Source organism: Ochotona princeps, chromosome 7 (genome assembly GCF_030435755.1).
Source record: "Ochotona princeps isolate mOchPri1 chromosome 7, mOchPri1.hap1, whole genome shotgun sequence".
Taxonomy (NCBI): Eukaryota; Metazoa; Chordata; class Mammalia; order Lagomorpha; family Ochotonidae; genus Ochotona; species Ochotona princeps.
The window spans coordinates 81315646-81343281 of NC_080838.1; the positions used below are offsets into that span (position 1 = coordinate 81315646).

The window sequence follows — 27636 nt, forward strand, 5'->3', positions numbered from 1 at the left end:
AGGCGGGTGCAGGGTCCCAAGGCTTTGAGCCATCCATGACTGCTTTCCCAGGCCACAAGCAGGGAGCTGGATGGGAAGCGGAGCTGCTGGGATCAGAACCGGCCCCCATATGGGATCCCGGAGTGTTCAAGGCGAGGACTTTAGCCACTAGGCTACAGCACCGGGCCCGCAACCAGGACATTTAAGAAACAATTTTTAAAAATTATTTTTTATTTGTTTGAGAGACAGAATGAGCACGAGCTTTGTTTTGCTGGTTAACTTCCCAAATGCCTGGAGCTGAGCTGGGACCAGGGCCAGGAGCCAGGAATGCACTTGGGCCATTCTGATTGCTTCGCAGGTCTGTGTTACCAGGAAGTTAGAATCAGGAGTCTGAATCCAGGCACTTTCTGGGTAGGATGCAGCTGTCTCCACCCCTAGGCTGAGTGCGAAGCCAGCAGAGCAGCTTGAAGGAGTGCTGGGGGCAGAGGGCAGCTTTGCAGTGGGTTAAAGAGTGAATGGATGTGTGGCCACTGGGCCTCTCGGTGGCTGAAGCCTGTGCAGTAGATGGCGTGTCCAGATGCACATGGGGGACATGACAGCTCCTTGAGGCCTACAGAGGACGTCTAATACCATGGCAGAGGATGGAAGGCAGAAGAAACTGGGCAACTCTTCTTGCCAAGCTTTAACGGTAAATATGCAGATGAGTGGAGACTCAGCCAATGGACCTTGGAAAGATTTCTTCAACCTTGGAGCAACAAAATCAACAGCAGCTCAGAACTATCAGAACCACTTGAGTGGTATCCTCAGAACATGCTGCACATCAGGGACCCTGGGATAACACGGAGCAGCTGGCTCTCACCCAGGTACTGATGTGGTTGGACTGCTGAGAGCAGCCCTCTCCCTCTCTCTCCCACTTTCCTCCAGATTCAGGAAGAAAAAAAAAAAATCAGAAGCAATTGTCTCATCTGCTTTCCGCCATACCTCGACCCTCGCACCCTAATCAGTGGTCCACATGGGTGTACATCCTTCTCAACTATGTAAACATCCTCAAAAATAAATTTATTTTTAAAAAGAGTGAATGGGATGTGCAATTGGTAACAGTCCTCAGTGATTCCAATTCTTTTCACACAGTTCTAAGAACTTTGGCTATGAGGGAATTCTTAAAATGAGATTACTGGACTTTCTGATGACAATGGGCCACTTTCCTGCTTAATAAAGTGCTGTCTAAAGTATAAATTTTAGAGTATAGAAAGAGTCCCCTAAACTCAGATGGTGTGATATCTGACCAAAACCAAGGAGGAAGTACTAGGAGGTTAGAATAGGCCAACCCCAAGGTATGCTTCTACGCCGTAAGGATTATCTTGAGACGATTATTCTGAGAAATGGGAGGCGCAGAGAAACTCTGGAGAGTGGAAGCCATCCTTTTGGAAGGGAACTTTGCACCCATCGAAGAACTCTCTGTGTGCAGCTGTGCCCTGTGGTGTACCAGCAAGCAAAGGATGAGGGAGTCACAGAGACTCGTGGAGAAGAAACTAAAAATATGTGACAAATCCTACTCTTTCTTTTAGTTTTACTTCTTTTTGTTACTATCATTTTATGATACAATTCCATAGGCCCTGGGATTTCCCCTACCCCCTCACTGAGTTCCCCTATGTTAGTATAGTATAGTTCTTCATACACAGTCCTATGTCCATCATTGTGGGCTTGACAATGGCAGAGTCCAGCATCCTACTGTCAACATACACGAAACAGATTCATTGTAAGTCCATCTTTGATCTGAAAGTAGAGATGCATACTGCATTGTATCTTCACATCTGGATATGATAGTCTTCATTACACAGTTACTGTATGTCCCCTTAAATGAAAGGCCACAATACTAAATCAAAATAGGAAGAAAAACAGAAATTTACAATGTTATGAAGTTAAATAACTCTCTGAATATCTCCCATATTTACATGAGGTAAACAGACTACTGTTTACTTTCCTCTCTCTTGTTTCCAGAGTATATCCCAACTAAATATTAAGGAAGATAAAGAGAAAATTATTTTTCCTCCCCCACCTAGTCCAAAACCACTTTCATCCTGAAAGCATTGGCCATCTTGTTGCTAACATGCATTCTGAGTGTGAGCCCAAGAGGCTGAGTCCCTGCCGCCACATGGCATCTACCTGCGTTATGTGCCCTGTGTCCAGCTCCAGGCTGGACCAGCCCTGATTGTGTGCCCTGTGCATGGCTTCAGGCTGGGTTGTGTTCCCTGTGCAGGCTTCAGGCTGAGCCAGACCGATCTGTGTATCTTGTGCCTGATTCCAGGATGGCCCAGCACTAGTTGTATTCCCTGTGCTTGGCTCCAGGCTGGGCCAGCCCGGGTTGTGTGCACTGTGCCTGGCTCCAGCCCGGGCCAGCCCGGGTTGTGTGCCCTGTGCCTGGCTCCAGGACGGCCCAGCATTAATTGTATTCCCTGTGCTTGGCTCCAGGCTGGGCCAGCCCGGGTTGTGTGCCCTGTGCCTGGCTCCAGGCCGGGCCAGCCCGGGTTGTGTGCCCTGTGCCTGGCTCCAGGCTGGACCAGCCCGGGTTGTGTGCCCTGTGCCTGGCTCCAGGCTGGGCCAGCCCGGGTTGTTTCAGACATGTTGGGAATGAACCAGTGGATAGAAGTCTGTGCTTGTTCTCTCTCTCTTTTCAAATAAATAAAACTTTAAAACTTTTTTACATTAAAAAGATTTTAATTGCTTTATGATATAGTCCATCATGCTGTTGTTGAAGCATTTCCCAACAGTGTAGGAATGGACACTGTCAGGGAGTCCATCATCTCTGTTAGGACATATTCAGTTCTTTCACTGGGATAAAAAATGAACAGAAACAGATCCTATAAAATTGGTATTCTTATACTTAAAAATTAAAGACCTGTTTGAGAAAAAGCTATAAGGAGTAGGCTATTAGATTTTTGATGAGTAGGACCTTAGATTTTTGATTAAAATGTTTTTACATAACAGTGAACAAAACATCAGAAAGACTAAAACAGGAGTAAAGCAACCAAGGAGGAAGATTTGTACATTGAAAAATACAAAACAAAGAAGTTAAAGACTTTTAAAAACCTCGTGTTTGTGGACTTGAAGACTTAATACCATCAAGAAGTTGATTCTCCTCAAACTGATAGGTTTAATGTAATTCCTGTTGTAAGTTCCCAACATTTTTTATAAGAATAATAAAACCATCTTTAAATTCAGAAGGAAGCTCAAGGGTTCTCAAATAGCCAAAACAGTCTTGAGAAAAGTATAGTCAGAGGGCTTGTACTTGCTGCTATCAGAACTTACTTTGGGAGCTCAATGTGGTAGCCTAGCAGCTAAAGTCCTCCCCTTGTACGCACCAAGATCCCATATGGGCGCCAGTTCTAATCCTGGCAGCCCCATTTCCTATGCAGCGTCCTGCTTGTGGCCTGGGAAAGCAATCGAGGACAGCCCAAAGCTTAGGACCCTGCACCTGCGTGGGAGACCTGGAAGAGGCTCCTGGCTTCTGACTTCGGATCAGCTCAGTTCCAGTTGTTGTGGCTACTTGGGGAGTGAATCAACGGATGGAAGATCTTCCTCTCTGTTTCTTCTCCTCTCTGTATATCTGCCTTTCCAAGAAAAAGAAATCTTTTTTTTAAAAGAGGAACTTGCTTTGAAGCTATGCTAATGAAAACAGTGTGGACTTGATGAAGATGTAAATACTTATCTAAGACTGATGAAATAGAATAAAGAGCTTTAAAATAGATGGACATATTTATAGTCAAATGATTTTCAACAAGAGTACTAAGACCATTCAATGAAGGAAATGCCAGATTCTTCAACTGGTGCTTAAAAAATTGTATGTCATGATGCACAAAGAATGAAGTCAGACCTTTAGACCAGATAGAAATGTTAATTCAAATGGGATTAAAGACAAAAATGTAAGAGCTAACACTGTAAAACTAGAAGAAAGCATAAGGGGAAATTCATTACATTGGATTTGGCAGTGATTTCTTAGGATACCAAAAACGGAGACAACAAGAAAAAAAATAAATTGGATTTCACCAAATCTAACAATATTATCCATCAAAGAACACTATCAAGAATGAACAACCCACAGAATGGAATATTTTTGTAAATCATTGAATTGATAGGGGGCTGATATCCAAAATATGTAATGAATTGAATTCTGATGGAAAACAACTCAAAGGTGAGCAAAGAATGCTGCTATTGTTTGTCCTCTCCAACATTCGCATGTTGTTGCGATTGGTATCAGCAAGTAAGTCATTAAAGAAGTGAGTCCCTTGTGGGGTTTCTCCTTCTTGAATGGGACTAGGAGCTTTTGCAGAAGGGCTTGACGGAGGGACGTCATCCCTGCTTCACCTCTCCGCCTTTCACTGTGTGAGGGCCCAGTGTGGTCCTGTCCCCTGAATGAGCGTATCCTCAACAGAAAACTGACATGCTGGTGCCTTGAACTTCCTGGCCTGCAGAAGTCTGAGAAAGATGGTTCTGTTCTTGATGAATTACCCAGACTCCACTATTTTTTTTACAGCACAAAATGGATTAGTACAGGCTTGACTAGACATTCTCCAAGAAGGCCAACACTTGGCCAGTAAGTGCACAAGGAAGTGCTCAGCTGTGGAGAAGTAGAAACTAAGATCACAACCAAGAGCTCAGGTCACACCTACTGGGAAATCTGTAATTCCCAAATGCACAGTAACAGCAGTGCTGGTGAGGATGTGGAAACATTGGAACCCTTCTGCATTGCTGATTGGAATGTGAAATACTGCGATTGGTGGGAAATTGCATGACAGTTCTCCAACGATTATGCAGAATCGTGGTACCACACTTCTAGGGAGATACGCAAAATAATTGTAAATAACTTGTATACCCATGTCCATAGCTGCATTATTCACAGTAATCAAAGGGGGAGGACATTACCCAAATGTCCTTGCGGGGAGGTGACTGGATGAATTAAGATACAGAGATTCAGTGCTGAGTAACCTCAGCCTTAAAGCCACAACATTGGTGAACCCTGAAAACATCATGCTAAGCAAAATACGTAGTTTAGAAAGGACAAATGTGTTATGGCTCCACTTGTACGAGGAACCTAGGAGGGTCACACTTATAGATATAGAAAGTAATAGTGGTTGCTAAGAAAGAGATGTTAATGAATTTTTCTAGTAATCAACATTAGAAATCTTGGGCAACTCATAAATATGTGGAAATTAAACAGAATGTTAACAACAGCCAAACCACAGGGTCAGAAAAGTAAAATGAAAAAATGCCTTCAAACAGAGGCTGGCATTGTGGCAAAATGTGCTAAGCCGCTGCATACAGTAACTGGCGTCCAGTATAAACACCAGTTAGCATCCCAGCAGCTCCACTTCCCATCCAACTTATATAAAGCACTCAAAAATAAATAGTGACTAAGCTATTTTAGGATATGTAAGTGCAGCCAGTGTAAGCAAGCTGATGCAATTCCAGTAAAATATTGTCGTGAATAAGTTCTTGGAAAGGCATTAACTTGTAACCACCCTACCAGAGCCAGATGGCAGAGTCGATAAGGGAGAAAAAAAAAAAACAAGTTGCTTTCTGTCAAAAGCTTGTCTAACGACTAATAGCTGAGGAGGACTTAAACACCACTAAGCTGGGTTGTCCCTCAGGAGTCTGAGGACTGAAGGGCTTGGCCAGGGCTGGTGGCCTGGAGACCAGTCTAACTACAGTGACAAGCCGTGGGAGCAAGAGGCCAGCCAAAACCCCTAGATGAGCACTGAGCCGGCGAGTCAGCCACCACGGGGCTGTGATGCCTGGAACAAGCCCCTCTGCGCAGGTGGCCATCTGGTGACACGACTTGCATCATGCCATGTCCTGTGCCATCTCTTCACACAAGTGAAAGCAAAATGTGTGAATTGTGTCTTCGCGGAGAGCTGCGGAACCTGCACTCCCACTCGGCGGTGCACTGGCACCCGCAGCGCGGCAGCCGTCGGTGGAGGCTGCAGCCCGGCTAGAGCTGTGCCTGGGCCCGCCGCCTTGCAGCTCCGGCACCAGCGCTTGTGACGCTGCACACAGCCAGCAGGATTCAGCTCGGGCGTGTCCTGAGCTGGGAGAATCAAGTCAGCCACTACAGATTAATTGCAAAATCTAAATATTTTAAATTTAAAAGCTGGTTTATGGCTTTCTTTGAGTGACTTGTCGCTAGACATAATTTTACTGAGGCAAACATCCAATGAAATGTGTCACTGGACTGTCTCTGGAAAGGGGAGAAGCGCCTTGTATGAAGAGAAGGCTAGAGATCGTTGCTGTTCTGGAAGATTCATTTGAAGTTGTTCCTATTAGCACACACTATACTGATATGACAAGTTAGCCTGAAATGTTTGTGTTTAGCTCAGAAATTCAAAAAGAAACTTCGCGCCAGAAGATCCCCTGAGTCTGTGAGAGTCAGAGGAAAGCTTGTGGTACAGACCCCTGAGACACCCCCTCAGCCCACACCCTCAAATGGAGTGCCTTTAGGAAGTGCGGCGTCTTGGGGACAGCAGCTCTGTCCGCTCAGCCACATCGCAGGTCAACAGTGACAAAAACAGAGATGTCAGTAAGAAAAGCAGTTAGCAGCAGACCTGCAGACTGCGGGCCTGTGAAATGTGGAGAAATAGACGACATACCAGAGGAGACTCGGGCAGTGAGGAATTCAAGGTCAGTTATGACAGGGGCCGGCTGGAGAAGACGAGAGTCTGTTAGAGCAGCGTTAGAAACGCTGAGAACAGACTGGGCCAAAAGACCGAGACCGATTCTGGATGTAGGGCATTTAGGAGCAAGTTCTATCATGTTATTAGGATGTGAAGTGAGACTGCTAAGTTCTGGAACTGAGCATTCAGCATTAACTCATGTTTAATTCCGGTGACTACTTGACATCCAAATAGCCATGTGTAACTCTAGACTGGATAACTAGAGTTTGGGAAAGTAATACCGATTTAAAAAAAGAACAAGAAAAGACTATCACCACCACCACGTTTAAAAAATGCCATAAATTATCTGTCTGGCTCAAGCTGATATTATGCCAAAATATAATAATAATCTTCAGCTGCAGATCTGCATGGTGCTGAAACGCTTTTTTAAAAAAAACCTTACTCATTTGTGAAGCAGACTTGGAAGAGAAGCGGGGGAGAGAGAGAAAGCTCTGGTCTCAGTGGCTGGAGTTGGGCCAATCTGAAGCCAGGAGGTTCTTTCAGATCTTTTGGTGTACAGGGGCCCACGTATCTGGGCCATCCTCTGCTGCTTTCCCAAGTGCATTAGCAGACAGCTGGATTAGAAGTGGAGTAGCCAGGACTCAAACCCGCAATACGTGGGATGCTGGCTTTACCTACTGTGCCATAACACTGCCCCACAACGTTTACTTTCAATGCTAGGAAAGTGCCACCTAAAAATACCACACCAGCCAGATCCAATTTCTTTTTCTTTTTTTTAAAGATTTATTTATTTTTATTGCAAAGTCAGATATACAGAGGAGGAGAGACAGGAAGATCTTCCGTCCGATGACTAGCTCTCCAAGTGACCTCAACGACCAGTGCTGTGACAATCCGAAGCCAGGATCCAGGAACTTCTTCTGGGTCTCCCACGCAGGTGCAGGGTCCCAAGGCTTTGGGCCATCCTCAACTGCTTTCCCAGGCCACAGGCAGGGAGCTGGATGGGAAGTGGAGCAGCCAGGATTAGAACCGGTGCCCATATGGGATCCCAGCACATTCAAAGTGAGGACTTTAGCCGCTAGGCCACGGTGCCAGACCCAAAGATAAGATCTGGAGGAGCAGACCTAGAAATAACAAAGATTAGACCTGCTTGAAGACAGCATAAAAGACCTACACATAATGATAATGTGAAGGGTTGCCTTTTGCGGAATCTTACTATAGCAGCATTTTTAATACAAGTAGCCCAATGTTCAGGAGAAATGAACAGCAATGCAACTTTATAAATTATCTTTAAAAAAAAAATGGAAAGGCCCCTATCAGGAAAAGCAGATATTAAACATCTCATGTGGGAAACTTCAGAAAGCTTTTATTCAGAAGATATCAGATAATGGACTATCAGGCCATCTACAGAAAATGCAGATCGAGGCTGGTGTGATGGCTCTGCAGGTTAATCCTCCACCTATAATAATCAGCATTCTGTATAAGCACCAATTCATGTCTGGCTGCTCCACTCCCCATCTAGCTGCCTGCTTACGGCCTGGGAAGGCAGTGGAGGATGGCCCAAGTCCTTGGGACCCTGCCACCATGTGGGAACTTGGAAGAAGCTCCTGGATTCTTGTTTCAGATCAGTTCAACTCTGGCCATTGCAGCCATTTAGGGAGTGAGCCCGCAGATGGAAGATCTTTGTTCCATCTCTCTCTCCTCTCTGTTTATTTTCAAATAAAAATAAATATTAAAAAAGAAAATGCACATAGGTGTCAAATATAATTTTTATAGATACAGGATTAAATAAGTTTGCTTAGGAAAATAAATCATAGGAAATATATGGACAAAATAAATTATCAAATGTAGAAAGTTTGGGAGGAGAAATAATATAAACATGAAATTGATATATTAATTTTAAATTATAACAATGATGCCATAAAGCATAAAATGTTTACTTCTGAGCAATTAAAAATTATTCTGGGGATGAGCATAGCTCCTATGTTATTCAAGGAGTTCATTCATTAATGGAAGCTAATATAAGACCAGCATCAATAAAAATGACTCTTGTAAAATTGCCATGGCTTTAAAGCCCATCTCTATTAGGCCATATGGCAGAGGACACAGGAAATAATCCAAAGAACTACCTGAGTTACAAAAGAAGGCATAATGGAAAAAGTAAGTCATCTATGGAACAGTGCAATGGGCTAGTTATTAAGCCAGGTGGATAATAGCGATTGACCAGGAAGGTTGGAAATTTTAGATGAATGAAGAACAGCAAATGGCTTTTTAGCAATTCAGGAATTATATAATAATAACTTTTCAAAAATTAAATTATCCAGCTAAAGGAGATTTCAGATTAGACCTAGTGCAACCAGCTGATATTGACATTATGGACTAATGAACAACATGATAAGTTTTTTAAGCCTTGTGATTTCTGGACAAAATATTTCCATGTTCCTCTATAAAATAAATTTTGAAGACTATGGTCAGTGTATGAGGTGTTAAAATCCACAGAGCCTCTGACATGCACTGAGGTCAGCTGGAATTGCTGTGCCATAGTTACACCAGATGGACCCGGAGTGGTATATCCCAAGAAAGGGTCGTGACCATGAAGCAACAACCCAGACTCCACACTGAGAAAATCCAGAAGGCCGACACAGTCTTGCCAGAGAACCTCCGAGGGAGAAGAAAATCCACAGCTTGTTAGGGATGTGGGCCTCAGCCCAGTCTCGTCTGTTGCAGAATTGTTGGTTTTCAGATAGATCAGCTACAGTTGCTCAGCGTGTTGTGGAATGAACAGCAATAGCTGTAAGAGCAATGAACATTATCCTTAGAGAATCAGCACAGCGTGTCACAGTGAAGCATGCTGTGAAAGAAAAGCGAAAAACAATTTGATTATTTGCTGATTCACAGGCCGTGGCAAATGGCATTACTGTCTGGTCACAAAACTGAAAAAAGATGAATTGTGACATTAACGCTAAAAATATTTTAGCGTGACTGGCTAGAACTACACTCATGAAGTAATCTTACAAAGCTCTGTGTAACCCATGTGTCAGAACATCAGAAGGGTGCTGCTGCAGAGGCGCGTTACAGCAGCTGACCAGACAGATCAGCTCAAGCCGATCCAGACCAAAAAAGGAAAGGAGGCAACCTACAAATGAAAAAACTGTGAGGTTGATTCAGGTAGTTGTATTCATACCAGAAATATGTATTAAGAAAAACAATAGATCACTATGAAATTAAGCCATCATTCTGAAGCAGTTAGAGAGCGGTGCTGTAATGGAAGTGGAACAGGACAAAGAGGTGTGCACAGTATCAATAGTTGCTAAAGCAGAACTGGAAACTCATGCAGCAGAGAACAGACTATTTTGACATTTTTGTGAGAAATATAAACATTTTATGGATAAGTTCAGATTTAGAGAACCACATGATACTTGTAAGCCTGACATTTTTTTTAAAGATTTATTCATTTTATTACAGCCAGATATACACAGAGGAGGAGAGACAGAGAGGAAGACCTTCCGTCCGATGATTCACTCCCCAAGTGAGCCGCAACGGGCCAGTGCGCGCCGATCCGATCCCGGGAACCTGGAACCTCCTCCGGGTCTCCCACACGGGTGCAGGGTCCCAAAGCATTGGGCCATCCTCGACTGCTTTCCCAGGCCACAAGCAGGGAGCTGGATGGGAAATGGAGCTGCCGGGATTAGAACCGGCACCCATATGGGATCCTGGGGTTTTCAAGGCGAGGACTTTAGCCGCTAGGCCACGCTGCTGGGCCCAAGCCTGACATTTTTATTTGCCAGATTTTATTGGCCCGAAGGACTTATGTTACTAGATACTTATATCTAGGCAAGTGTTACACTGCTGGGAGAAAAGCTTTCTGGCCTGGTTAATGCCAAATCTGTGTTAACTATACCAGTGTTACCAGCATAATTGCCTATTCTATTTTTCTTTTTTAAGGTAAGTGGGGAACGCAAGAAAAGCTGGACCAGGACTTATCACCCTGGGTGTGAGTCCTGTCAGGTCAGACTGCAGTACCCCTGGGCAAATGCAAGATTCAGGGCTGGGAGTAATCCTGATAGGAAAACTGTGGGCACTCTACTCTTGGGCTGCAGCTCCCACTGGTACGCACAAGAGCCAGGACTGGGGCAGGCCAGGTTGGACAGTGTGGCAGTATCCATCGGCATATTGAGGACCAATTCTATGAGTGGGTCAGACTGAGAGCTAAGCCACTGTATCCATGGGTGTGCACGAGAGCCAGGTGGGAAGCAGGATTAGCTGGGCTGGGCTGCAGTACGTGTCAGCATGCACGAAACTCAGGGTTGGGGGGAGAACTAGAGGAGGTTATTGGAGGTTCACCTGAATAGGCTGTGATACCTGCTGGTATGCATGAGGACCAGTCCTGTGGTGGACTGGGCTGGACTAGACCACAGAACCACAGAACACTCATGGTTCATGAGAGTTGAGGCTGGAGGCAGAACTGACCAGGCAAGTGCATCACCAATATATGTGCATTGGCTGGTGCAGGTGATGGACCAGCCCTGACCCTGCACTGGCTGGCACACATAGGAATTGAGTCTGAGGTCACTCAAGTTGGGGTTTCCTGAGGACCCCCCAACTGGATAGCTGGACTCAAACCCAGGCCAAAGGGAAAAATCACAATATATTTGATCCGAGCTTGGTTGCTTGTGTCAGGACTGGGCCTCCTCAGTTGCTGATGCCTGTGCAGTGGACAGCATGCACAGATGCGTGCAGAGGACATGATGGTCAGCTCTTCTAGGCCAGCAGAGAGTGCTTCACCAGAGGATGGAAAGCAAAAACAGCTTGAACCACTCTCCTGGCCAGCTTTGCAGCATGTTTTTTGAGTCTGTGAATCTACTAAGGTGGACTTTGTCAGCCAAGAGACCTTGGAAATATTTTCTCAGCTCTGGTGCGAGGAAACTGACCATATCTCAGAAGTATCAAAAACACTCAAGCAACACCGTCAAAACATTCTTCCCCATATCTGGGTCTCTAAGGGGCCATCAAATGACTGTCCCCCATCCCCGTATGCTGATGCAGTCTGACAGCAAGGAGTTGTCGCCTCCCTTCCACCCTGCCTACACAGGAGGCAAAAAACAAGTATCCGTCCCACCTACCATCCTCCATACTTGAACCTCTCTACCCTAATCGTACTTCCGCGTGGACATACATTTCTCTCAACTATGTAACCAATATTAAAAATTAAAAAAAAATTTAATGTACTTGTTCTGTGGGAGATAGCAATTCAGGACTAGGAACTGAAGGGTCCTGGAATCACCCAACTACATTAAGCCACAAATAGCCATCTTATGTTGGTGCAACCATTGGGTTTAAAGTGTTTAACATAGCCAAATAGCAAATGCCAAAAAGTATTTAACATAACCAAGGGGAATCTTACTTCTAAGAAAAATTCAATTTATGACTGCCCTTTTGGATATACAATGAAATTTTCGTTTGGCCTATTGCATCAGGTTTTATTGGAAGATGAGATGGACTAAGAGAACTGCAGGGGGCACACACCCTAGTCTGCAAGCTCTACACTTGGTATTGTAGAAAAAGACTGCATAAACCATAACCTCATGGTTATGTAATACACGTCACCAAATATTGATCATTACCCAAATGCCTCTAAAATCTTTAAATTACAATAGTAAAGTATCACAAAATAATCTATCACCATAAGAATTATTAGGAGATGGGCACAGGAACAGTTACTGAACAACTAACAATCATGGAAAATTCATTACTCAGAACCACCCAACTCCCACCTTGCTAATCATAGTATTAGTTGTGATGTAAATAGTTATGTATGCTACCATTTAAGAGCCTATTTTCTCTGTTTTCCTAAAGGGAACAAAATTAGCACATGAGGTGAGTAATTATAAATGCTGTAAATGTGACCACTTGACACTGAGTTGAACCTGACCTGAAGCTGATACTTTTGAGAAACTAGCATAAGCAATGAGAATATCCATTACACTTGATGTCCTGGGCAGAACACACACTGTCTTACACAATACCAGGATCCTAGGGCAGTTCTTACGTGTAACAAATAACTTTAATAAGATGGCAGTTTTACAATCTAGAGTTATGGAACACATACCTTAATTCTTTAAAGGAAACAAATTAACACATTCCAAAATGTCTCATATTTTTTTTTCTACAATTCTTTTTTTTTTTTATTATTTAACTTCATTAATTACATTGTATTATGTGACACAGTTACATAGATACTTGGGTTCTCCCACCCCTCCCCAAGCCCTCCCACCATGGTGGATTCCTCCACCTTGTTGCATAACCACAGCTCAAGTTCAGTTGAGATTCCCCCATTGCAAGCATATACCAAACATAGAGTCCAGCATCTTATTGTCCAGTCAAGTTCAACGGCTTCTTAGGTATACCCTCTCTGGTCTGAAGACAGAGCTAGCAGAGTATTATCCCAGTCAATTGAAAGCTCCAACATACCATCAGCAAAAATTTACATCATTATGGAATTAATTGACATAGTAATGAGTAACCAATATGTTAAAAGTAAATGCGAGTTCCCAGCCACCTTCTGTGACCACCTCACCTATACTTCAATTTAGTTTATACACAACTTATAACATTCAAAACATAACATGTTATACATAACATCATATCTTAAATTAAGGCAAACATGTGGTATTTAACCTTTTGTGATTGGCTCATTTCCCTTAGCATTATGGTTTCCAGTTTGGCCCATTTGGCCACAAAGAACTGCATTTTGTTTTTTGTAATAGCTGAGTAGTATTCCATGGAGTAGATGAACCATAGCTTTCTTATCCAATCCTCTGTTGATGGGCATTTTGGTTGCTTCCATGTTTTTGCAATTACTGATTGTGCTGCTATGAGCATAGGAGTGCATGTTGGTTTCTCATAAAACAATTGTTCTGGATATATTCCTAGGAGTGCTATTGCTGGATCATACGGTATGTTGAATTTGAGTTGTTTGAATATTCTCCATACTGATTTCCATAGAGGCTGTACCAGCCTGCAGCCCCACCAGCAGTGGAGTAGGGATCCCTTTTCCCCGCAACCTCGCCAACAAGTGTTGTTGGTGCTTTTATTCATGTGGGCCAGTCTTACTGGCGTTAGGTGGTACCTCATTGATGTTTTAATTTGGATTTCCCTTATTGCCAGGGAACTTGAGCATTTTTTCATATGTTTATTTGCCATTTGGGTTTGTTCCTTTGTGAAGTGTTTGCCCATTTCCCGTGCCCATTTCTTGAGTGGCTTGTTTGTTTTGACATTTTGGTTGTTTTGTAGCTCTTTGTATATTCTGGAGATCAGCCCTCTATCACCTATGTCGTGTGCAAAGATCTTCTCCCATTCTGTGGGTTGCCTTTTTACTTTGTTGATTGTTTCTCTAGCTGTACAGAAGCTTCTTAGTTTGATGAGGTCCCAATTGTTTATTTTGGTCTCGATTTCTACTGCATTTGGAGTCTTTTTTAGGAAGTGAGGGCCTACCCCTAAGTGTTCCAGTGTGTTTCCAACATTTTCTTCCAAAAGTTTGAAGGTTTCTGGATGTAGGTTTAGATCTGTTATCCATTTAGATCTGATCTTAGTGTATGGTGAGAGATGTGGATCTATTTTTTTGTTTCTGCAGGCTATTAACCAGTTGTCCCAACAGCATTTATTGAACAGACCTTCCCATTTGCCTGGATTGTCGTTTGTCTTTTTGTCAAAGATTATTTGGCCGTATCTGTGTGGGTTTCCTTCTGGTGTTTCTATTCTGCTCCATTGATCTTCCTCTCTATCTTTGTGCCAGTACCACGCTGTTTTGATAACCACTGCCCTATAGTATATCCAGAGGTCCGGAACTGTGATTCCCCCTGCTAACTTCCTGTTCTTCAGGATGGTTCTAGCTATCCGTGGTTTTTTGTGCTTCCAGATGAACCTTTGGATCATTGTTTCCAGTTCCATGAAGAATGTTTTGGGCAATTTGATTGGGATTGCGTTGAATGTATATATTGCTTTTGGCAGTATAGACATTTTAATGATATTGATTTTACCTATCCAGGAGCATGGGATGTTACTCCATCTTTTGAGGTCTTGTTCAATTTCTTTTTTAAGTAGTTTGTAGTTTTCTTCGAATAAGTCTCCTACATTTTTGGTTAGATTTATTCCCAGATATTTCATACTTTTCTCTGTTATTTTGAATGGTATCTTGCTGGTTAAGTCTTTTTCCATCTTGGGGCTGTTCGCATACACTATGGCTGTTGATTTTTGTTCATTAATTTTGTACCCTGCCACTCTACCAAACTCTCGTACAAGTTCTAGCGGTCTCTGTATTGAGTCTCTTGGCTCTTCTACATAAAGAATCATATCATCTGCATATAGTGAGAGTTTGACTTCTTCGTTTCCCATTTGGATTCCTCTGATTTCTTTTTCTTGTCTTATGGCCTCAGCGAGTACCTCTAGTACTATGTTGAATAGTAGTGGAGAAAGTGGACATCCCTGTCTTGTTCCAGATCTCAGTGGGAAGGGTTCCAGCTTTTCTCCATTCAGTATGATGCTGGCGTTGGGTTTTTCATATATGGCTTTAATTATGTTGTGGATTTTTCCATCTATGCCTACCTTGGTTAGGGTTTTTAGTAGGAAGTGGTGTTGGATTTTGTCGAAAGCTTTTTCTGCATCTATTGATACTATCATGTGATTCTTGTTTTTCAGTTTTTGGATGTAGTGTATCACATTTATGGATTTGCGAATGTTGAACCATCCCTGCATTCCAGGGATGAATCCTACTTGATCTGGATGAACGATCTGTCTGATGTGTTTCTGAATTCTGTTGGCTAGGATTTTGTTGAGAATCTTAGCATCAATGTTCATCAAAGAGATAGGTCTGTAGTTTTCCTTCTCTGTTAGTTCTCTGTCTGGTTTTGGGATTAAGGTAATGTTGGCTTCATAGAATGAATTCGGAAGGGTTGCCTCTTTTTCTGTTGTTTTGAAGAGTTTGTAGAGGATTGGGGTCAGTTCTGTTCGGAATGTTTTGTAGAATTCTGGAGTGAAGCCGTCTGGGCCTGGGCTTTTCTTTGTTGGGAGGTCTTTAATCACTGATTCAATCTCTACTTCAGTTATGGGTTTGTTCAGGTCGTTTGTTGCCTCTGGGCTAAGTTTTGGCAGGTGGTAGAAGTCTAAGAACTTTTCCATTTCTTGGTGATCTTCTGATTTGTTGGAGTACAATGCTTTGTAGTAATTTCTAATTATGGCCTTAATGGATGCGGTGTCTGTTGTTATGTTGCCTTTTTCATCTTTGATGCTGTTAATTCTTGCCTTCTCTTGTTTTTTCTTTGTCAGTCGGGCCAGTGGGGTGTCTATCTTGTTTATCTTCTCAAAAAACCAGCTTTTTGATTCATTGATTTTGTGTATGGTTTTTTTTATTTCTATCTGGTTGATTTCCTCCCTTGTTTTGATGATTTCTTGTTTCCTGTTGTGTGTGGGGCACTTCTGCTGTTGTTTTTCCAATTCCTGGAGGTGTGTGTTTAGTTCTTGTATTTGGCGCCTCTCTTGGGCCTTGACATGAGCTCCAATTGCGATGAGTTTACCCCGTAGCACTGCTTTGGCAGTGTCCCACAAATTTTGGAATGTTGTGTCAGAGTTTTCATTGGTTTCCATAAATTTTTTGATCTCATCTTTAATTTCTTCTCTGATCCATTGTTCGTTTAATAGCATATTGTTCAGCCTCCAAGAGTTTCTGTATTTCCTGGGGCATTTTGAATTGCTGATTTCCAGCTTCATTCCATGGTGGTCTGAGAGGGTACATGGTATGATTCCTATCTTTTTGAAGTTATTTAGGTTTGCTTTGTGTCCTATCATGTGGTCGATCCTGGAGAAGGTGCCATGCACTGCTGAAAAAAATGTATAATCTGTGGCCTTAGGGTAAAAAATTCTATAAATGTCAACCAAGTCCAGTTGTTCTATTGTTTGTATGAGCTCTGTTGTTTCTTTGTTGAGTTTTTGTTTTGTTGATCTGTCTATAGTTGTTAGTGGGGTGTTAAGATCACCCACTATTATTGTGTGCATATCTATGTCTCCCCTTAAGTCCGTGAGTAATTGCTTCACGTAGCTAGGTGCGTTTGAATTTGGTGCATATATGTTCACAATGGTAATTACTTCCTGATGGATCAGTCCCTTCACCAATGTATAATGTCCTTCCCTGTCCTTTTTGATGTGTGTCAGATTGAAGTCCACATCATCTGAAATTAAGACAGCTACCCCGGCCTTTTTTTCTCGTCCATTGGCATGAAATATCTGTTTCCAACCTTTCACTTTCAGCTTCTTCGAATCTCTTCTGGTTAGATGTGTCTCTTGTAGGCAACAGATAGTTGGGTGCTGTTTGATAATCCATTCTGTTAATCTATGTCTTTTGATTGGTGAGTTCAGGCCATTTGTGTTAAGAGTTAAAATTGAGAGGTTGTGATTTTGCCCTGCCATACTTGTTTTTGTGGGTGTTGATATCTGTGTAATTGCCCTTCCTTGTGTGGACTTTAGTGGGGAGATCTTCCTGTTTGCCATCTTTGCTTATGATTCACCTCCTTTTTTTCTGGATTTAGTGCATTTCTAAGGAGATTTTGTAGAGCTGGTTTTGCGCTGGCATATTCTTCTAATTTCTCTTTGCTGTGAAAGTATTTGATTTTGTTCTCAAATACGAATGAGAGCTTTGCTGGGTACAATATTCTTGGTTGACAGTTGTTCTGATTCAGGATTTGGAAGATCTTTGTCCATTCTCTTCTTGTTTGTAAAGTCTCTTCAGAGAAGTCAGCAGTGATCCTGATTGGTTTTCCCCGGTATGTGATCTTTTCTCTGCTTCGTACTTGTCTCAGGATTCTTTCTTTGTCTTCATTGGAGTGGAACTTGAGCACCATATGTCTGGGTGAAGATCGCTTTGGGTCATATCTGCTGGGAGTCCTCTGACCATCCTGGATTTGGGCTGGGTTCATGTTCCAAGTGTTTTGGAAGTTTTCCTGTATAATTTCGTCGAGCACCATTTGCATTCCTGACTCTTTTCCCGCTCCTTCAGGAAGGCCAATAATCCTAATATTCGATTTTCTGAGGTTGTCTTTCATTTCTTGTATGGTCTTATTGGCTTTGTTCAGACTTGTCTCCAGCTGTTTAATGACCTGGGTATGTTCGTTTTGTGTGTCTTCCGTTTCAGAGATCCTCTCTTCTGCTGTATTTGTTCTGTTGGTTAGGCTCTCAATTTTGTGCTCTAAGTCAAGGATTTTACTTTTCATTTGTTGTATTTCTGAGGTTATGTGGTTCTTGAATTCCTTGAAGTCCTCCCAGTTCTTCTCATTGTCTCTGACATATTTTAACATTATTTTTTTGAATTCCTTGTCTGGTAGATCTTCTATGTCTTCATCTCGCATCTCCGAAATACACATTGGCTTTTGATTCTTTATTGGTAGGGTGTTGGCACTCTCATCTGGATCATTACCTTTTCTGGTATTTCTTCCCATTGTGTTAGTGTTTCTTTTTTGAGAGACCTAGGCACCAGTGTGCTGAGGGGTCTCCAAGCACTATCCTGTAGAGATCGGAGTCTGCAGGCGTGGAGTAGCAGGGTGTGGGAATTTTCAAGGCACTTTTGGTGCGTCTCCAGAACACTGGACCTCAGGGCGCCACTTCCAGGGCCCAGCGGATTCAAAGCGCACTCTCAGCTCGTCCCCTACAGGTATGCTACCACAGGGCATGGGGGAGTGAAGGCACTCTCTGTGTGCGCCCCCTGTGTGCAGGATCACAAGGCTCGGAGCATGGGACTATAGGGCGTGGGGTGTTCCAGGTGCTCTCTGGAGGCGCCTCCTGCGCAGGCCCGCCCACCCCAGCGCTTGCAGGGGACTGACCGCCCCAGCGCTAGCACGGGACTGCCCAGCCCAGAGGCGTGCTTGGGTTCCTGTGGGATAGCACCGCCCAGCTGAGTGCCAGACCGTAAAGGCACGGGGGAGTATTCAGTGTGCCTTTTGCCTTTCTCCCAGACACAGCTTTGGCAGTTTCAAGGCACTCTCCCGGTGTCTCTAGAAGCTGGAGTCTCGGGGGTGGGGAGGGGCGGGGAGACGAGCACCAATTGTGTTCAGGCTCTGTGCATGCCCCTGGGGGGGCCAACTCCCGAAGCCTCCAACCCACCACTGTCCCCACCCAACTCACTCAAACCTCAGGTTCTTGCAGTTTGCCTCTTCCTCTGGTGGGAACCCTCGCCGCGGATGCGTCTCCCAGCTACTGCGTCTGTTGCTGGTCTCGGCGGGTGTAGGCGGGTGGAACCTGGAGGCTGCGGCGGTCCCGGCGGGGCTTGGCGACCAGGGTGGGCGGATGCCAGCGGGTCCCAGTGACTCAGGGTCCTGGTGTCCGCAGCGGGGGGAGTCCTGGCGGGTCCTGGTGACCAGGGTGAGCAGATGCCAGCAGGTCCCGCTCACCGCCGGTCCTCACGGCCACAGCGTGTGCTGGTCGGTCGGCAGCTTTCAGCGTGTGCGGGTGGGTCGGTCGGCGGCTTTCAGCGTCTGCATTCAAAGGTGACTCAGCAGGTCAGGAGCGGAAAGTCGTCTTCCCTGCCCTTCGTTTTGTTTTTCCCTGGTTGCTCTTCCGAGTTGTGTGGATTTTTTTGGTTCCCCACTGTCCAGGGAACTTCACATTCTTCTCCCTGTAGTTCTATGCTGCTCCACTTACGCTTTTGTCGTTCTAGCCCTCTCTGTCTGTGAGCTCTCTCACAGTCTTCCTCCTATGTCGGCCATCTTGCGAGTCTCCCCGCAAAATGTCTCATATTAGCATGACTCAAGCCTTTATAACAATATTGTACATGGAAAATGTTGAAAGAATATTTTTCAACAGAGCTGGAATAAATACTTACCTTCTTAGGGCCACTGAAGAGATTGATAGTGAAAGAGAGCAAATACTGACCATGTTCAGTAACGTGCAATCAAGGGACGTCCAGCCAGGGCTTCTGTGTCACAGCCAGTTGTTCTAAATTCTACCCTTTCTGTGTAGACCATGAACTTGACCATGTTAAGTACTGTGTACATCAGGGGGCATTCAGCCAGAGCTGCTATGTCACATTCATTTGTCTAGATCCTACATTTTCTGTATAGACCATGGAGTTCATCAGGAACTACCTTTCTGTATTCACAAGTCTGATATCCACATTGATCCTAATACGTATCGTGCTGACCATACAGGTCATTAAACCTCTTGTCCAAGCAGAAACCATATGCAAAGTGTCACTGTCACTGTCTCCAGTCATTGTAAACGAATTACCGATCACACCCGTGATGAGCTGAAACCTTGCTTTGGAACTGCTGCATGTCAGGAAGACTCTTGGGCCCCAGATGTTATTTTTTTTTTTAAAGATTTATTATTTTTATTACAAAGTCAGATATACACAGAGGAGGAGAGACAGAGAGGAAGATCTTCCATCCGATGTTTCACTCCCCAAGTGAGCCGCAACGGGCCAGTGCGCGCCGATCCGAAGCCGGGAAGCTGGAACCTCTTCTAGGTCTCCCACGCGGGTGCAGGGTCCCAATGCATTGGGCCATCCTCGTCTGCTTTCCCAGGCCACAAGCAGGGAGCTGGATGGGAAGTGGAGCTGCTGGGATTAGAACCGGCGCCCATATGGGATCCTGGGGCGTTCAAGGCGAGGACTTTAGCCGCTAGGCCACGCTGCTGGGCCCTAGATGTTATTTTTTTATACCATCTACTGGTCGTCTTCCAGAAAAAGCTAAGGAAGTACTTTCAGGGGTTCTTGATGAATATTGCACTATCAAGTGGGATGTTTGACACATTTTGTGTACAAAAGACACAAAACTAACCATCCAAACACAACAGAAGTGAGACAGAAGTGATTTTAAAATAACCCTTCTGTATTCATACTGTTTTTTGAAACATTGCCTGAGTGTTTTTTATATAATTTTCTTGTTTCAGCTCTTTTTCATTCTTTCCTTACTCCTATTATTGCTAGACCACTTAAAATCCATGATGTTATCCCTAGACCAAATTCTCATGAGGGAAAATAAAGATTTCACTTTCATATCCTCCTGAAAGTCCTACTATGCCATATGACATAATATCACATAAATACAGCAATTGTATCTACCACAGACATTCAACATCGAGAATAACTTGCAGAATATATTCTGGAATATATATTAAATAACAATATTTTCCTGAGCACTCTAACTTCTGCTGATAGGACTTGTGCAATGGACTTGTGCTGGAAGCACAGCCATTTTGCTATTATCAAAACAGGGAAACAGACACAAGAAATATGTTACAGACTACAGTTGTCTAGGGATGGACTGAGTTTGCTGCTATGAAACACAGATGTTGCTGGCTATAAAACGACACATCTTATCAGGATCAGACAGTGCATTCTAAACAAACTCTTCAATCTTTACTCTGTCCAGGTGTCTACTACATGCTTCGTTAATAAAACACCCCTCGTAGCATTAGTTATGAAAATATGCATTGCAATTATAATCGTACATAGATCATGTAATGGTGTATCATATCATAAAGCCTAGCGCGCATTTCTCGGATAAACAAAATCTGGATCCAATGCTACATGCATCCAAACTGTGACACAATCTAGAAAAGCTGTATCAACATACTTTATAAATTTTGATAGAATCCCCATGGGAAGACATACAGGGAATTGATAAATTCAAGGATAATGGCACAGAATGGAAAGATTAGTCAAATAATGATTATAAGCTAAGTGAAGATGTGGAGTCAAACTATTTATTAATATATTATGCAGTTTGTATCATCCCTTTGAATTTTCTCCTTTAATGACAACGATTCCAGAAGAGGATATCCTAGGGACTATGAAGTAGTTTCAGTGTAAAATAATGCTATTTACTGTATACAGGTGTTTCAAATTTGAGTACCTTTGGTAATTTCTGTATGTGTTTGTAAACTCTACACATGGTTTTTTGACCAAAAATCTTTTCTTACTCATGAAACATTTTAATAAAAGTGAAAAAAGGTTGGGATCCAGTGTGATGGCTCGGTGGCTAAATCCTTGCCTTGCAAGCGTTGGGATCTTATGTGGGAACTGATTTGGGTCCTGCTTGCCCGTTTCCCATACAGCTCCCTGCTTGTGGCCTGGGAAAACATTAAGGGATGGCTCAAAGCCTTGGGACCCTGCACCCGAGTGGGAGACCTGGAAGAAGCTCCTGGCTCGTGACTTCAAATCGACTCAGCTCCAGCTGTTGTGGCCACTTGGGGAGTGAACCAGGAGATCTTTCTCTCTGTCTCTCCTTATTTCCATAAATCTGATCTGCCTTTCCAATAAAAATAAATACTTAGAAAAAAAAGAGTAAAAGTGAAAAGGTAAAATGTCTGAGCAGAGCTGGATTGGAATCAGCATTCCCCATCAACAACAGTTTTTGGAGGAAACAGCATGTTTTGGAATCCTTGTCTGGATCTGTTACTAAGGTTAACTTCCTTATCCAATCACATGAAAATAGATAGAAATTTCTTACTTTAACTACCAAGCTACTAAAGAAAAAACCCTAACATATCTGCCAAAACACCATCAGAAATAAGAAACTGGCAGGATGCAAAAGTCAACATTAAACAATCAGCAGCACTTCTGTACAGTTTCAGTGAACTCCCTGAGAATGACATCAAGAAAACTTAAAACATTCATAAATAAATTTAAGTAAGGATGCAAAATATCTGTAAATGAATAAATAATGATGGAAGAAAATGAAAACAACACAAGAAAATGGAAAAATACCCTTGTTAACAGATGGGAAGAAATGATACTATTAAAATGGTCATGCTACCCAAAGTGATGTTTAATGCCATGCCTATTGAAATTTTTCACAAAAATAGGAATAAACAGTTCTGAAATTCATATTGAGCCATAAAACCACCACAAATCCAAGGCAATCTAACAAAAAGCACAAAACTGGAGACACCATATTACCTACTTCAAACTCTGTAGAGTAATAAAGTGTTGACATGAAAACAGACATACTGACCGACCCCACCAGTGAATCTACACATTTACACTCAATTCATTTGTCAGAGATTTCCAGGGCACACAATGGAAATAGTGCTGAGGGAAGTGAATAACCACATACAGAGGAATAAAATGGAATCCTTATCCCCAGACACAGATGCAAAATGAAGAAGACTTACAAATAAGGCCTGTAAAGGTAAAATGTCTGAGAAACGGGGGAAAGCTCCACGATATGGGTCTAGGCAAAGACTACCTTTTGGGTTTGGTCCTAAAACTCGGGTAAAAATAAAGAGGATTACATCAAACTAAAAAGCTCTGCACAATGAAGGAAGCAGTGTGACGAGAGCCACAGCCCAGCTTCAGCCACCTACGTGTCCGTCAGTGGTGAGTGGACAAAGCAACCTGAAATGTGCACCGAGTGCAGGTGTACTCAGCCTCAGCAAGAAGGGAAGTCCGTGATGGCTCACGTGGGGTGAGTCTGGAAGACATCAAGTGAAATAGGCCAGACATAGGCACACAAAAGCTGGATGTTACCTCTTAGATATATGTAATCTAAAAGAGACAGTGAATGAAATGGTGGTTACCAAAGGGAGGGCCCTCCAAAGAATGGGGGCCTGTTGGTCAGTAAGTGGGAAGTTGAAGTAATACAGGATGAATGAAGGGTAAGTATTTAAGATGTGGACGTGTTAAGTTGATTCAGCCATTTCACACTGTGTACTGCATAATGATATTTGATTAGAATTTGTTAAAATGACATGAGTAGAAAGTCAGTTTGGAATGATTAAAAATTCTACAAACGGTTAGTGGAGATGCTTATGCAATATTGTGAATGCAAATGCCATTGTGTATTTAAAATCTTTTAAACGATAAATTTTACATTTATATATTTTTCATGTAGGAAATTCCAATAGCCAAAAGAAAGAAAAGAAAAAGAAAAAGTAGTAGGGACTGAGTTGATTAGGTTAGCACAGAAATAAGAAAGATTCCAGCAAAAAAAAAAAAAAAAAAAAAAAAAAAAAAGAAAGAAGCAAAGGAACAAACAAAGTGTAGCATATGCTTAATTGACATCTCAGAAGGAGAAGTGAGGGAAAATAGTAGATATTTGAAGAGATAATTTGTTAATTTTCAGAAGTGTTGAAAGTTACTATAGTGTAGCTTTAAAGCGCCCAAGAAACTTGATGCAGGACAAATGAAAAGAACAATGCACTTTGATACATCGCTGCAAACCTGCAGAAAATTATGGACAAAAACCATGTTAACATAGCCAATCAGTGAACAGACACACTACTTCCAAGGCCTCTTTGACAGCATTTGCGGACAAGGCACCAGGCAGGAAGAAAACACTGCTGTGTGGAGGCTGGCAGGACTCAGAGGTTTTGGGGGCTGTTTGACTAAGAATCTCAATTTTAGTTTATCAGGGACTCCGTTTTTCTTGCTCTCTGGTTTTCTTACTCCACAACGTGACACAGAAGAGGCCTGGCAAGACGGAAGTTAGTAGACTTTGGAATGTACTCCCAGAAATCACATTTTTTCCCATTTGCTGTTCCCATTTGTGAAGGGCAGGCCGCCATTCCAGTTCCTCCTCAGAGGGCGAGACCGTTCCCAACGTGACCCTGGGCTTTGTGTTCACTCACGGGTAGAATTAAGTCCCCTCTGGATTACAAACACATCAGTCAATCAAAAAACAGTCAACACCTGCTGGAAAGACAAACTAGAGGGTTAAAAACTCAGAAAGAGGTTAACTGTTAATTTCTATAGAAGGGAAATAATGGTTGGTAGAAACTGAATTGTTGAAAAATTCCTAGCCCCACATGATGCTCAGAAGTTGAAAATAGAAGGAAGTTTACCTGAAGGTCTTAAATGCTTAAAAAAGAAACCAAACCTTATTTACATATGATGCGAATTGATTTCACCTTGCAATTGTCAAATAATTTTCTGTGACTTGTGAGTTTACTTCCTTAATATTTCATTCTCTTCTAAGTTGATATTTTTATTAAACTCACTATAAAATAGAAGTGAATGTATTCTGCTTATCAAAGTATGTGTTTCCATTAGTGATAAAATTGTGATAATGTAAGTCACTTTGTTCTATTATGCTAAACTGATTATCTATAGAGGTCACAAATAACTGTAACTGAAAAGGCTACATACTTAGTTAGTTTTAGAAATATATACTTGGAGAGTAAACCAGCAATTGGAAGATCTCTGTCTCTTTTCAAATAAACAAAAATAAATAGAAAACTTAAAAGACGTATTAAAATGTACCACCACTGTATTGATAAATTCCACCCCCCATTTGTGTGTGTGTGTGTGTCTTTGTATAGGATCCAAATGAAGATACAGAATGGAATGACATTTTAAGAGACTTCGGCGTTCTTCCTCCAAAAGAAGAACCAAAAGATGAAATTGAAGAAATGGTCCTGCGTTTACAGGAAGAAGCAATGGGTAGATCTGTGCTTCTGGCGGGCTAGACGAAGGAACAGTGTGCCTGAGGTGGCAGTCACACCAAGAGGGAGTCAGTGCAAACCCCACCATTCTTTCCAAAGGAGACTACCCACACCTAACAGACAGAATCACAAGAGGAAAACCATTCAAATACAACGGAGCTGAAACGTCCTGGCATGTAACCCAGTGGGGCCCCTCCCCCACAATGCCCATGTACATTTCCCTGGCATGTAACCCAGTGGGGCCCCTCCCCCACAATGCCCATGTACATTTCCCTGGCATGTAACCCAGTGGGGCCCCTCCCCCACAATGCCCATGTACATTTCCCTGGCATGTAACCCAGTGGGGCCCCTCCCCCACAATGCCCATGTACATTTCCCTGGCATGTAACCCAGTGGGGCCCCTCCCCCACAATGCCCATGTACATTTCCCTGGCATGTAACCCAGTGGGGCCCCTCCCCCACAATGCCCATGTACATTTCCCTAGCATGCAACCCAGTGGGGCCCCTCCCCCACAATGCCCATGTACATTTCCCTGGCATGTAACCCAGTGGGGCCCCTCCCCCACAATGCCCATGTACATTTCCCTAGCATGTAACCCAGTGGGGCCCCTCCCCCACAATGCCCATGTACATTGTAATTATTTCCTATTTTGTTTAATGGAATGCGTTGTTTTGCCAAGATTTCCATGTACTTGGCAGAAATCTAAATTTGTGGGGTATAATCTTGTTTCACATTTACTTTAAAATTAAACCTGCCAGTTCTGTGAACTTTACGAAAAGAATAGATTATGTAACACAAAAGGCTATTTCATGGCTGTGTGCCTTTAGTTTCTTTAAAGTTACTAATCTCTATTTCTGAGGTATTCTTTTTCTAGACATTGAATGTAAAATGAAAATAATTTCTAATCAGTGATCCATAATTGATGTTGTTTTAGTAAAACCATATGAAAAGATGACTCTTGCACAGTTGAAGGAAGCTGAAGATGACTTTGATGAGGAAGACATGCAAGCTATTGAAATATATAGGTACAGTTATCCACCTGGGTTAGTTAGAAATTGTGAAGGATTGGGCCCGGCATGGTGGCCTAGCAGCTCTAAAGTCCTCACCTTGAACGCGCCGGGATCCCGTATGGGGGCCGGTTCTAATCCCGGCAGTCTCATTTCCAATCCAGTTCCCTGTTTGTGGCCTGGGAAAGCAGTTGAGGATGGCCCAAAGGCTTGGGACCCTGCACCCGCGTGGGATACCCAAAAGAGGCTCTGGGCTCCTGGCTTCAGATTGGCTCAGCTCCGGCCATTGTGGCCACTTGGGGAGTGAATCATCGGACGGAAGATCTTCCTTTCTGTCTCTCCTCCTCTCTGTATATCTGACTTTCCAATAAGAAAAAAAAAAGAAAGAAATCCTGAAGGAAGGAATGTAAGGATGAAGCTAAGAATTTCTGTTGCTGATTCACTCCCCAAGTAGCAGCAAGGGCAGGGCTGAGCCAATCTGAAGCCAGGAGCCAGGAGACTCTCCCGGGTCTCCCACGCAGGTGCAGGGTCCCAAGACTTTGGGCCATCCACAACTGCTTTTCCAGGCCGCAGGCAGGAAGCTTGATGGGAAATGGGGCTGCCAGGATTAGAACCAATGCCCATATGGAATCCTGATGCGTGCAAGGTGAGTACTTTAGACATAAGGCTACTGCACCGGACCCAAGTTTTATTTTTATTTGAATGGCAGACTTACAGGGAGAAGAGAGAGGACAATCTTCCATCTGCTAGTTCACTCCCTAGTCAGTCATAATGGCCAGAGTTGAACGGATCCAGCGTCAGGAGCCAGAGGCTTCCTCAATGCTTTCCCATGGCCACAGGCAGGAAGCTGGATGGGAATGGAGCAGAAGGGACACGAATGGGTGCCCATGTGGGATCCAAGCGCTCAAAGGGGGAGGATTAGCTAATCGAGCCATTTCACCAGGCCCTAAAGCACTCTTATAAAGAAGTGACTAATAAGCTGACACCAAGGAAGGCAGAGTGGGAAGCTCCAAGATCTACCTGGACAAGATGAACTGGCAGAAACTGCTGGACTGTTTCAGAGCTCTAGAGTTGACTGGATGCTTGAGGCTTCCGGGGGAAAGCTTGGCTGGTAAACGGCTGTTAGAGCAGTTGTAATCAGTCCTTAGTTCATTAACAGTTCCCCATTCCTGCTCATGCCGCTCTGGGTGACAAGTCAGGCTGTTCTACATGAAAACATCACGCTAAGGGAAAGAAGCTAGTCACAAAAGACCAGCCAGTTGGAAGTGGATTGTTGGTTACCAGGTCTTGGGATGCACTGATAAGGGAGTTCCTGAAAATGGACACAGCTTCCATTAGGAGTGGTTGAAGTCATTGCTGTTGTTGGTTTTAAGTAGGTAGTGGTACAGGTTGCACAGCTTTTGGACGCATGTGCTGCAATGCTCTGCAACAGTGGTTCTGCAGGGATGACGGTGGATCTGGACTCTGCATTTGGGGCTATGTCATTTAAAAATCCTGTGTTCCCAGCCATTTTAGTATCCTCTACTTCCAGTGGATCAGCATGAAAAATGACAAGATC

At 43.3% G+C, this 27636-nt stretch overlaps 1 protein-coding gene across 2 annotated transcripts in view; it reads left to right on the forward strand.

The window, feature by feature from the left end:
- Positions 1–27636, forward strand: part of PDCL2 (phosducin like 2) — a 44655-nt gene that overhangs the window by 614 nt on the left and 16405 nt on the right. For both annotated transcript variants that reach the window (XM_058667289.1, XM_004590869.3), the window contains exons 2-3: positions 24948–25068; positions 26006–26096. In XM_058667289.1, the coding sequence (XP_058523272.1) occupies positions 24948–25068; positions 26006–26096 (212 nt within the window). The remainder of the gene's footprint in view (positions 1–24947; positions 25069–26005; positions 26097–27636) is intronic.